We start from the raw sequence: 13,188 nt of genomic DNA, 5'->3' as shown, positions 1-13,188 counted from the left end.
CTCACCCTGGTGGGGATCTTACCCACAACCTCTTATGTGTGAGGCGGACACCTTAACCACTAGACCACTCTCACCCCGGTGGGGATCTTACCCACAACCTCTTATGTGTGAGGCAGACACCTTAACCACTAGACCACTCTCAGCCTGGTGGGGATCTTACCTACAACCTCTTATGTGTGAGGCAGATACCTTAACCACTAGACCACTCTCACCCCGGTGGGGATCGATCCCACAACCTCTTATGTGTGAGGCGGACACTTTAACCACTAGACCACTCTCAGTCTGGTGGGGATCTTACCCACAACCTCTAATGTGTGAGGCTGACACTTTAACCACTAGACCACTCTCACCCTGGTGGGGATCTAACCCACAACCTCTTGTGTGTGAGGCAGACACCTTAACCACTAGACCACTCTCACCCTGGTGGGGATCTAACCCACAACCTCTTGTGTGTGAGAGGCGGACACCTTAACCACTAGATCACTCTCACCCTGGTGGGGATCTTACCCACAACCTCTTGTGTGTGAGGCAGACACCTTAACCACTAGACCACTCTCACCCTGGTGGGGATCTAACCCACAACCTCTTGTGTGTGAGGCGGATACCTTAACCACTAGACCACTCTCACCCTGGTGGAGATCTTACCCACAACCTCTTGTGTGTGAGGCGGACACCTTAACCACTACACCACTCTCACCCTGGTGGGGATCTTACCCACAACCTCTTGTGTGCAGGGTTCGAATTAAACTTTAAGGAGCACTCGCAAAATTTTGCGAGTGCATTTTGAGGCAACTTGCAAAATGACAAATCAACTTGCAATTTTATTATTTGCTTTATTCCCTTATAATATTGTCTAATTAAAGTAGAAATTAACACCTAAGACATATTATGAATATTAAAAAGTATCAATATTGAGTGACTCGACTACTAGAACTTGTTGATGGCTTATTCTATTTGGGGGGTATGGAAAGACTCGTCTGATGCTGGCAGCTTTTTGATAACAAAGCAGTCCAATTATTTGACATTGTTCACTTTGTATATTTACCCACGCCATCGGGTAATTTAATACCCATTCGACAAGCACGCTACAGATTTCATTAAGTCTATAAGTATTAAAAACAATAAAATAATAAATTTAAAATAAAAAAGCAACAGTAAATGTAGCGTGGATACTTTGGACCATGAAATATATCGATCAACGAAGTCTATTCATTTTGACAGTTGGGCGGAAATATATTCAAAGGATGATGGGGTTTACATATAGTGTGCAAAAGCGCTAAATTTAGCCAATGATTGAGCTAGGTGATTACTTCATTCGTATTTACTTTGTAATTATGCACGCCTCGGAGCATCCTGGAAAGATTCGAGATAAAACTCGGCCTTTTCCGTATCTGTTCTATTTTTGAAAACCTACTAGAGCGTGACTCCGTACTGTCTTCTTTATACCGGTAGTGTAAACATGCCACTTATAGGCTGTTTACACTCGACTACATAGTAGAATTAAGTTCATGTTTATTCTACTTTCCTTTTAACATTTTGTGGTCTAGAAAAAGCCACTCGCAGAATTTTGCGAGCTTGAATAAAAGTCACTCGCAATTTCCAAATGTCGCTCGCATTTTGCGAGTATGCGAGTCTAAATTCGAACCCTGTGTGTGTGAGGCGGACACCTTAACCACTAGACCACTCTCACCCTGGTGGGGATCTAACCCACCTCCTCTTAGGTGAGAGGCAGAAATCTTAACCACTAGACCACTCTCACCCTGGTGGAGATCAAACCCACAATACAATCTTTTTAGTAAGACTAAGAGGCAGACACCTTAACCAATAGACCCACTAGCACCCTTTATTACCTCCAATAGACCCACTAGCACCCTTTATTACCTCCAATAGACCCACTAGCACCCTTTATTACCTCCAATAGACCCACTAGCACCCTTTATTACCTGTTGAAGACCTTGCATGCCACTGACGGTGCTTATAGCGTTCATAGGGTTCATCGCTTGTGTTGTTGAGGCCGGGTTTTGCCCAGGCCATGAGTTTAGGCTCATTTGCTTGGGATTCATTTGATCCTGCATGGACTGATTGGCACTGGTCATGGTCCGGAAGTCACCCATGCCCGCCTGAAATATGATGGAAATACCCTTAGAGTTTTAGCCAAGTTCTACAAAGGATAGGCTGCTTGAGAGGAAAAGTGCACATTGTATCAGGCTGTGAAGCACTTGAATAATTTAAAAAATGTAAAATGAGTATTATGTTTTTATAATCATTGAATAAATTTTAATTAAAAAAAAGAAGAAATATCTGATGATTTTAAGCATTTTATTCTTTAAGAAATAAAACGCACCACTGAGACCCAAATAACATTATCAGGAGCACCCAGTCAGACCCCTAAGGTGAATGGCTAATGCCTCGGTCCATATACACATTCGTTGGTTGACTGGCTGGTCCTTATAATGCCATATGGCGCAAAGTTGTACGGTATGTTATATTCCTTTTATTACACCTTTTTATTATTTTATATTACCAATATTTTTAAAGCACTTTTGATGTGTTTAATTGAACAATGCAATTAATGTTATCTTGCGTCGATTGTTCGCTGTTCTGAAAGTCGTAATCACCATTTTTATGATGTCAGAAGTCCATGTTATCTTTTGGAGAGGTCAAGAACGGCCAAAAATATGATATGTATCGCTGACTTCATAAAACTGAATTTATTATTAAAATAAACTGATATACGGAACTATCGTCTTTATAGGTACTTTGTAAGGAACACATTTATGTAAGGTATAATATATTGCATCCCTCCATGAAGGCAGAAGGGCGCTATCATAAGGACAGGGTGCAGCACCCTGTCATAACACTTTATTTCATACCCTATATGTATAAGCATGATGAATTACATAGTTTGTATTTACCCACAAAAACTGTCATTAAATTTGATACAGTCAATAATGTACCTATACAGGATTAGAGGTTTTTTACATTGTGTTTTTGCAAGAGCCAGTGCAATTACATAGTCTGTATGCCATCTGTATATCTTGGATTTAATAAAATTAAAAAAATAATACTGTACCGGTACTCTAATAGTAAACTTGTCTTCAAGTACTCAGACAATCGATTGAGTACTCGAGTACTTGAGTACTCCAGTATTCGTTGCCATCACAGTGAACAGTGAAATATCAATCTTATTTCACATATAAATCTCTTTAAACCACCAGAAAGCATATAATAAAATGTATACGCACATGGCTTGTAGCTGTGTTAACTGGTGAGTTAGACATTGAGACTCGCACGCCGCTGCTGAATGGCATCTGTTGAGACTGCTGAGACTGGGGCTGGCTTATTGGCATGTTCCCCGGCGGCCGAATCATCTGGTTGGCTTGCCTCTGTTGTTGTGGCTGCTATAAGTCATAGATAACATAAAAGCCATTATTAATCAATGGGTTTGAGAGACTGGAGCACACATTTTTATTAGAGGCATTTGTTTTTAAAGTTTGATAAAATCAGTTTATTTTACTTACTTTAATATTTACAAACACAAAACTGCATTTGTCAGATTCTAATTTACAAAGAACTTTTAGCCAAAAATTATTTGGAATTGAAATTATAAATTAAGCAAAAGCATTTTATATCACACATGTCTATATCTGTTTACAATAGAGCTCTTATATAAACTTGTGATGGAGTTCATTTATCACTCTGTTCACATTTCACACAAAATAAACTTGTTACATGTCTGACCCTATGAAACATGAGCCCCTTTAAACGGACCAAAGAAGTATTACATATCTGAGAGGACAAACATTAAGCCCAACACCACTTCCAAAAAAGCTGTTAAAATTGACTCAAAGCCAATAAACATTGACAAAGATGTGAAAGTGGTCAAGACTCATGCATCAAAATCAATCTACAATATCTTAAAAAACAGTTTCCTACCATTTGTTGCACTTGCTGCTGCTGTTGTTGTTGTTGTTGTTGCTGATTCCCAGGCATGGATTGTTGCTGTTGTTGTTGCTGTTGTTGTTGCTGCTGTTGCTGCTGTTGTTGTTGTTGTTGTAATAGTGGTCTCTGTTGATGGGGTTGCTGGAATGGTACTGGTGGTTTCTGTTGAACTTGGGCTGTAAGTAAATAGGGTTGTCATTTATCCGCACTCTAATTATTGAACTTTTAAGCTCCGCCTTATTGTTTCTGTTCCAATACGGCAGTAAATATCAGGATGAAAACAAAAAACACTCTTGGTACCAACAATAACCATGACAAATGCCAGACTAATAAAGGGTAACCCTTTCCTTGAAGAGATTGTAGGGCTTTGTGAAGGGTTGATTGAGCATGGCAGAGGGGGCTGTTGTTGGCACTCCAATTTGACCGTATATTCCCAACATAGCAGGGCTCATCCAACCAGGCGACTCAAGTAACTGAGATCAAGGCGAGTTCAAATTTGCCGAAATTTACAATGATAAAAAAGCAATATATATGCTCTGCAATACACAGCCGCAAGCCATGTGCTGAATGTTTGTTTATTCAGTTTGACTATAATGACATATGTCCAGAGTATTTAACACCCTAGAATTTCAGTCTCTGCCCAGTTGATAAAAGATTTATTTATGGGTTAAAAATTTAAGATTGTGAACCTGTTTGTGGTGGTGGGACAGTGGGAAACGAGCCTATGTTGGCACTATAAGCTGGTAACAGCGGTCATGCAATATTCCCTTAAGTCCACAATCCAAGTTTACTTACGAGTCAATAACTCAAGATCCTTTACCTGCTTGTGGTTGTAGGGGCTGGGGGGAGGGCTGTGTTGGCATGGCTGATGGGGCTGTTGTTGGCACTTTAAACTCTCCAGGGGGGACTGGGGGTGGGGCTGGGGAATGACTCACTGAAATAGAAGAGCTTACTTATAGTGAATGCACTGATTTAAGATTAGTTTAATTACATCCAATTTTAACAACATTAAGATAGTTTTGCTATCAGGCCTTGTCTGTTTTCTTGAATTTCCAGAGGCTGGAGGTATTTCCACCAGTCCCAGGGAGTTTGAGCCAACGGGGGACAACTGTATTTAAGTTTACCTCAATAAATGTATTTTAATATCAAGTTGGTGTGGTTAAATGCCACTTTACACACCAATATAGAATCATTCTTATTCAGTTGCACATCTATAAAAATCATTTTCAGGATGGCCTTACCTAGTGGGTTTTTGACATATTCCTCATCTCCTTGTACAGGCGTGTGAGATCTTTCTGCAATATATACATCTTGTTCTTGAACGTAAATTGTATACTGATATAACAAAAACTTACATCTAGATAAATATTATAAAAGACTATGACTCTTTTAATGAATTATTCATCTCTCGAAATTCCAATGTAAATTATAGATGTATGTATTAAAAGCTTTCAAGTTAAGCAAGACCTACTACTACAAAATTTTCACATCAAATTTATTTTCACTAATTTTCAAAGTTATAGATACCAGCCTTACTAGTCAGTAACAACTGAATAATGAACACTTACCCTCCAACTCAAAACCATGTAATAGGATAAGATGATGTAGATCAACGGAGAAGTCTTTGGTCTGTATGGGAACCTCAGCTGTGCTTGACTGGAAGTCAGAAATAAACCAGTCAAATTCAATTCTAAATGATACATAAAAATCAAACATTCTTAATATATCAAATATCAAAGATCCTTTAAATCTCATTGAAATGAAGAGTACATTACTTTCATTCCTTCAGTTGTAATATACAACCATGCAGTAGCCACAGTGGTCAGAATTAGCACAAGCCCGCAAGTTATGCACTGCTGTACTGGCTAGCTCATTCTGGATTTTGTATAGCTTGGGCAGTAATCATAAAACTTTTTAATTCATCTTAAGTCACTTTCCTAATTTTAGTATCACTTTAGTCATATGAAATAAAAACTTACACCCATGTTTGTTAGATGTAATTGTATTGTAAAATGACCTTCAACAGCAGCAAGAAAAAATCCTTATGAACTGTTTATCTAATATCCAACTGTGCATACATTCTAATCAATGTCCTTTTTCTCATCACAAATTTTTCCTTTTTTATATACTAACACTGAATGGAATCACTGAGATTAATATTAATCCTGTCATGCAATCCCAGGTCATTAATGTCACACGACCATACACCGGAGCAAAGTTAATGTACAGTCACTGTCAGGAGCAAAGTGTATGCACAGTCATTGTCAGGAACAAAGTTAATGTACAGTCATTGTCAGGAGCAAAGTGTATACACAGTCATTGTCAAGAGCAAAGTGTATGCACAGTCATTGTCAGGAGCAAAGTTTATACACAATCATTGTCAGGAGCAAAGTGTATCACAGTCATTGTCAGGAGCAAAGTTTATACACAATCATTGTCAGGAGCAAAGTTTATACACAATCATTGTCAGGAGCAAAGTTTATACACAATCATTGTCAGGAGCAAAGTTAAAGCACAGTCATTGTCAGGAGCAAAGTTAATGCACAATTATTGTCAGGATCAAAGTTTATACACAGTCATTGTCAGGAGCAAAGTTTATACACAATCATTGTCAGGAGCAAAGTTTATACACAATCATTGTCAGGAGCAAAGTTAAAGCACAGTCATTGTCAGGAGCAAAGTTAATGCACAATTATTGTCAGGAGCAAAGTTTATACACAGTCATTGTCAGGAGCAAAGTTTATACACAATCATTGTCAGGAGCAAAGTTTATGCACAGCCATTGTCAGGAGCAAAGTTTATACACAGTCATTGTCAGGAGCAAAGTTAATGTACAGTCATTGTCAGGAGCAAAGTTAATGCACAATTATTGTCAGGAGCAAATTTTATACACAGTCATTGTCAGGAGCAAAGTTAAAGCACAGTCATTGTCAGGAGCAAAGTTAATGCACAGTCATTTTCAGGAGCAAAGTTAATGCACAATTATTGTCAGGAGCAAAGTTTATACACAGTCATTGTCAGGAGCATAGTTTATACACAGTCATTGTCAGGAGCAAAGTTAATGTACAGTCATTGTCAGGAGCAAAGTTTATACACAGTCATTGTCAGGAGCAAAGTTAAAGCACAGTCATTGTCAGGAGCAAAATTTATACACAGTCATTGTCAGGAGCAAAGTTTATGCACAGCCATTGTCAGGAGAAAAGTTTATACACAGTCATTGTCAGGAGCAAAGTTAATGTACAGTCATTGTCAGGAGCGAAGTTTATGCAGGCATTGTCAGGAGCAAAGTTAATGCACAGTCATTGCCAGGAGCGAAGTTTATGCAGGCATTGTCAGGAGCAAAGTTCATACACAGTCACTGTGAAGTCACTGACTGTTTCAAGACTGAGTGTCATTGAAGTCAAACACATAACTCAGCTTTGATTGCCTGCCATCAACTTGTGTATAAAATAGAAAGATTCAATAAAATCAAACACGTAATATCTATTAAATCTAATAAGTAATGTTTCATAAATAAAAGATTACTTACTGCTTCATATAACTTCTGCAGGGCAGGTATTTTTCTTGGTGAAATTATTGACAGGTTGATATCTCTCTGAAAAGAAAGTCAGTTTCTTTAATTAAGGCCATAATTTACTTGCTGTACATTACATGTTATACTTGTAACTGGCTAGCATTTTGAATGTTTTTTCACATTTATTACATAATTTTACATCCTGATTTTTTCTTATCTGTTGGTTAAAAAACTTCTTCGTATTATTTTTAATAAATTGTGTGGAATTATATGAAGTTTAAAAACCTTAATGCTGAAGATTACTTTTGCATTATTCCCCAGTGATGACAATAATGCTCTAAAACATATTTTTTTTAAATCCTAACTTCCCAACCTGTTTTAGACAGGATGAAACTCTAACCACACAATATTTTTAACTAACGGCAAGTATCCAACTCCAGCCTGATTCATATCAGCTTACACGTGAAGCTGTCTTAACAGTCAAGGTAAGAAAATAAGTATGAAATTATTCTTTACTTTTGCAAGCATGTTTGCCAGCTGATCGCTGTAGTAGCCTGTGTATTTACATCCCTCCATGCTGGGCAAAGGGTAGGGCGGGGAGTTGCAGATCAGAATACAGTGACGTTCCGGAGATAACCTGAAAAACAGTGTGTAATTATTTAAATACAAGTAGCTGGGGTTGTATTATATGTAGATTTCCTGTATTCCTGAAATATCTTCGCAAACAAAAACCCACGCAAAATTTCTAAGATACCTCTAAATCAATCCCCCTTTCAAGCTTTCCAAGCACCATTTTTTCAAAATCAAAATGTATAAAAGTAGGGCCCCTTTTTCCACACTTGAGCAAAAATCCTGACATTTGTTCCTGCAAAAAGACAAAATACTTTTGTATAGATCTGTGTGCATACGAGTGTCCGTATCAATGGAGGTTGGTCTAATCGTAATGGCATGAAATGAAGAAATGTATAAAACATTACAAATTTAGAAATAGTGAAATTTAATCAAGTTTGCATTAAGACAAAAAAGCAAATTTCTACTTCTGAGCCAAAATTACCTTTCATTGTTTCTCTTTTCTTTAATGTCATCAAACACATGTAGCGCTGTGCGTAGCCCCTCCGATATGTGACTGTGACATTCTCCACACCCTCCTATAAATCTGCAAAACAAAAGTACTAATAACAAGAGCTGTCACAGTATGTGACGAATGCCCCCGAATGTGACATTGACCTACGAACAAGGTCAGTACATGAAAAGTTTATCTTGCCTTTACGTGTCAAATACATATGGCAAGTTATTTTGAATTGCCTCTGAACATAAAAAAATACCACCCATACTTGACAACCTACACTGTTATGTCCTTATATTCAGAATTCCCTTGTGAATAAACACTTAGTGTATCTTTCACCTTAGAGGTAGGGACATGGGTCTTGCACACGACACGTTGTCTTCGTATGTGGAACACATGTAGCAAGTGATTTTAAAATCTGTCCATACAAGGGAAAGTAACAGCCCGGACACGACAACCTATACTCTATGTCCTTATATGCAGCACTCCATTGTGAATAAACACTAAGTGTGACCTTGACCTTTGAGGTAGGGACAAGGGTCTTGCACGCGACACGTCGTCTTGGTATGTGGAACACATGTGTCAAGTTTTTTTAAAATCTGTCCATACAAGGGAAAGTTACAGCCCAGACACGACAACCTATACTCTATGTCCTTATATGCAGCACTCCATTGTGAATAAACACTATGTGTGACCTTGACCTTTGAGGCAGGGACACGGGTCTTGCACACGACACGTCGTCTTGGTATGTGGAACACATGTGGCAAGTTAATTTAAAATCTGTCCATACAAGAGAAAGTTACAGCCCGGACACGACAACCTATACTCTATGTCCTTATATGCAGCACTCCATTGTAAATAAACTCTAAGTGTGACCTTGACCTTTGAGGTAGGGACACGGGTTTTGCACGCGACACGTCGTCTTGGTATGTGGAACACATGTGGCAAGTTATTTTAAAATCTGTCCATACAAGGGAAAGTTACAGCCCGGACACGACAACCTATACTCTATGTCCTTATATGCAGCACTCCATTGTAAATAAACACTAAGTGTGACCTTGACCTTTGAGGTAGGGACACGGGTCTTGCACGCGACACGTCGTCTTGGTATGTGGAACACATGTGGTAAGTTATTTTAAAATCTGTCCATACAAGAGAAAGTTACAGCCCGGACACGACAACCTATACTCTATGTCCTTATATGCAGCACTCCATTGTGAATAAACACTAAGTGTGACCTTGACCTTTGAGGTAGGGACACGGGTCTTGCACGCGACACGTCGTCTTGGTATGTGGTACACATGTGGCAAGTTATTTTAAAATCTGTCCATACAAGAGAAAGTTACAGCCTGGACACGACAACCTATACTCTATGTCCTTATATGCAGCACTCCATTGTGAATAAACACTAAGTGTGACCTTGACCTTTGAGGTAGGGACACGAGTCTTGCACGCCACACGTCGTCTTGGTATGTGGAACACATGTGGCAAGTTATTTTAAAATCTGTCCATACAAGGGAAAGTTACAGAGCCGGACGGACGGACGGACGGACGGACGGTGCGATTTTAATATGCCCACCTTCGGGGGCATAAAAACAGTTCAATTTTACATGAACATGATATTATCAGCGTTCCCCCTGGGTTCTAAAAAGTTGGCGCCACTTTTTCGCGGGGGGTTAAGGGCAGCGCCCTTGTGGGGGCCAAGGGAGCGAAGCCCCTTGAAGCTCATGGGGTTTAAGCATTTAAAGAGCCTTAAATTGCATTAAATAAGCACATTGTCGTGCAAAAATATAGCATTTTGTTGTAAATGAAGCACAAAATATTAGCAAATTGTTATTCTATTGACAAAATACTGTATGTGGACTAGTATAAATATGAAAATATTGCAAAAAATGTGACATAAACATCAATATGTTGATTTCAGTCTAATGCCTGCATACAACAGTGTCATAGCATTAAAGATTACAATTAAGAATTTATGAGATAAATTCAAAATAAATGGAAACTCAAAGAAATATACATTGTCAAACCAGTGCCATAACTTTCCTAATAGAAATTCGTCTACCTACTCTTTACCCAAGCCAACTTATTAGAAGCCTTATCAAATGGGGTTTGATTCTAATTAATTGTAAGCATACCCAATGATTTCTGTTAATCTTTTTGAACCCTTAGAATGCTGCATTTATAGCAATTACAAATTGCGACAAAACCGAAAGCAATATATTTTTAGCGCGTAAACGTCATTACGAAATTTGCGTATCACGTGACTTTCCGCCAACATAAAATTCCTTGATTTGCATTTTTAAAACTAACACGATAATTATGCAACAACAAAGCTGTTGAGCTAAATATTAACCTTGTTTGCTAATAAGAGACATAACAGTTAAAGGATGTCATTGTTTATTCGTGAAAGCAATAAAATTCTGCAATAATTAGCGAGGTGTTGACTGGGCCGTGACTGCTTGCCCTAATTATCGGATTAATTTTTGTTGTCGCACCAGCAGATGCGCTTGATTTATGACAGAGACAGAATCGATTATCATGCAGGCCACATGGGCACCACTTACGTCATTTAAAGAAAATATTTTAGAAAAAAATTGTTGTCACCATAAATTCGCCAAATTTGAAAAGTTGTCCCCACTTTTGCGATTTTGTCGCAAATGGCGACAATGGCGATCGCCAGCGGGAACCCTGATTATATACCTCTACCAAAACATTAATTTATAAATAAGCAAATTTGATTTGTGACATTGCCTTAATAATTAACAAAAATTATAGATCTAGCAATATTTGTCATACACTTGCTAAAAAAGCCCCCTAAACCAATATTTTATAGGAAACCTACTTTCACAATTAAACTAGTGTAGACACATTTCCTTTTGCTTAATTTTAGTCAAGGCACATAACTTGACAATTGTTAAAGCCGGAGTTATGGGGTTTTCTCTACATAAACTAAACATGTTTGCATTTTAATTATGTATTAATGTCAAAATCTTTAAACATCCAGTTCAAACAAGGTTTAAGTTTCTGTATGTCAACAATGATGAGAAATGACACCAAGGCACTGAAAGCTATGACAATACCATAACCATCTTTACTGAAAAGCAGAATAAAAAATCACCAAGGAACTGAAAGCTATGACAATACCATAACCATCTTTACTGAAAAGCAGAATAAAAAATCATCAATCCTTTAGGGGAATAATTGTTTTATTCTTTACTTGACACTGTCGAGCCATGAGAGAAACTGGTGGGTGCTGGTTGTCAGATCGGAGCATCTGGTGGCAGAGTCTGGTGCAATGTCAGCAGAGAAAAACGTGACCAGGTTGTAGAGGGTACAGCTGTACTGTAATGAGAAAGATGCAAAACATTTACATCCATGATGATAGTTTGATAATGCAAAAATACTGAAACTTGAATTCTGCAAATCTGAAAAGATCAGACAGAATGCCATTATTTTTTCTAGTAAAGGTCACCTTGACCATGGCCCAAAAATCAAAAGGGCTCATACAATGATCATACCTAAAGAGCAAACCAAGCTTGAAGACTCTACTTTAGAATTCACCGTGTGCTTCAAAAGTCATTGATCGGAAATATGCTGTCTACACTGACGTGGACACAGCAGGATAAAGTAATCCCAATGTTTCAGGCATGCTTCACTAGCAACACAAAGAGTAGCAATACTTTTTAAATCCCCCCTTTAAATGATTGTATTTACTATTATTGCACAACTTACATGAGAAGGTATGCTTTGTAAGATATATTGTGAAGAAAGCTTTCAATGCAAGTCATTGTAACAAATAAATAATATTTTAAAAATAGCCAGCTTACATATCGCTTCACCTTAATATACATATTTTTGTAAACTTCTAAGTGACAGTATAAACAAATTACAGAACATGTTTTAATGCAATCATTTTCTTTTATTTAAGATAACAATTAATAAAAATCTGACTAAAATGCACAATCTTACTAACTTAGGTAAGATCTGATGATCAAATTTTGATATGTATGTTCAGATTGTCCAAAATTGCTATTTAAATCTTAGTTAATATGTCGTTATGCACAACTGCCAAGTGTTCATTTAGAGTAATTCCTCGCTTTTAAACAGAACGTATACATGCCGCACCCACCTTTACCTTACACACTGTTTTCAATAATACATGAATTGACTGACTAAATTGATCTAATTATTTCTTTGAAAAATAATAATTGACAAGAAAGAGTGGTCAGTCAGTTGTGATTGTTATTGAAACCTACACCTTTAACTCCTCTGCTCTTACAACTGAGCTTTTCTGGCTTGTGAGTAAGGTGATGAAATATTAAATCTCTAAACATTTTTGGAATTTCTGTTTACAAAGTTAAATAACAAAAAAACATCACACACTTTTAACAAAAAGCATGGAGTGATGTTGATAATATTTGAATGAACAACAAAACACGACATGGATTTGTCATTCATTTAAAATTTATCAACAGAGTGTTGAGCTTCAATAATATAATGGTGGTGTGTAACCGTTAAAAATATTGTTTGTCATAATTTTTAAATGATTTAAAAAAGGAACAACACACATGCAAATTTCTCTTAATCTTTATAATTTATTCCCCAAATACAATGAAATAAATAGTGAAGTATAATATGTATAACAAGATAGTTTCTTTTATAA

At 37.4% G+C, this 13,188-nt stretch overlaps 1 protein-coding gene across 5 annotated transcripts in view; it reads right to left on the bottom strand.

Annotated features, from left to right (window-relative positions):
* LOC128230320 (mediator of RNA polymerase II transcription subunit 25-like) overlaps positions 1–13,188 on the bottom strand; it is a 42,681-nt gene that overhangs the window by 27,807 nt on the left and 1,686 nt on the right. For all 5 annotated transcript variants that reach the window (XM_052942496.1, XM_052942501.1, XM_052942499.1 and 2 more), the window contains exons 3-12: positions 11,743–11,867; positions 8,511–8,612; positions 7,973–8,093; positions 7,472–7,537; positions 5,511–5,598; positions 5,184–5,237; positions 4,763–4,876; positions 3,937–4,118; positions 3,246–3,401; positions 1,944–2,120 (exon numbers count right to left, since the gene is read on the bottom strand). In XM_052942496.1, the coding sequence (XP_052798456.1) occupies positions 1,944–2,120; positions 3,246–3,401; positions 3,937–4,118; positions 4,763–4,876; positions 5,184–5,237; positions 5,511–5,598; positions 7,472–7,537; positions 7,973–8,093; positions 8,511–8,612; positions 11,743–11,867 (1,185 nt within the window). The remainder of the gene's footprint in view (positions 1–1,943; positions 2,121–3,245; positions 3,402–3,936; positions 4,119–4,762; positions 4,877–5,183; positions 5,238–5,510; positions 5,599–7,471; positions 7,538–7,972; positions 8,094–8,510; positions 8,613–11,742; positions 11,868–13,188) is intronic.

Source organism: Mya arenaria, chromosome 4, assembly GCF_026914265.1.
Source record: "Mya arenaria isolate MELC-2E11 chromosome 4, ASM2691426v1".
Classification (NCBI taxonomy): domain Eukaryota; kingdom Metazoa; phylum Mollusca; class Bivalvia; order Myida; family Myidae; genus Mya; species Mya arenaria.
This window is presented reverse-complemented; position numbering and strand designations above follow the sequence as displayed.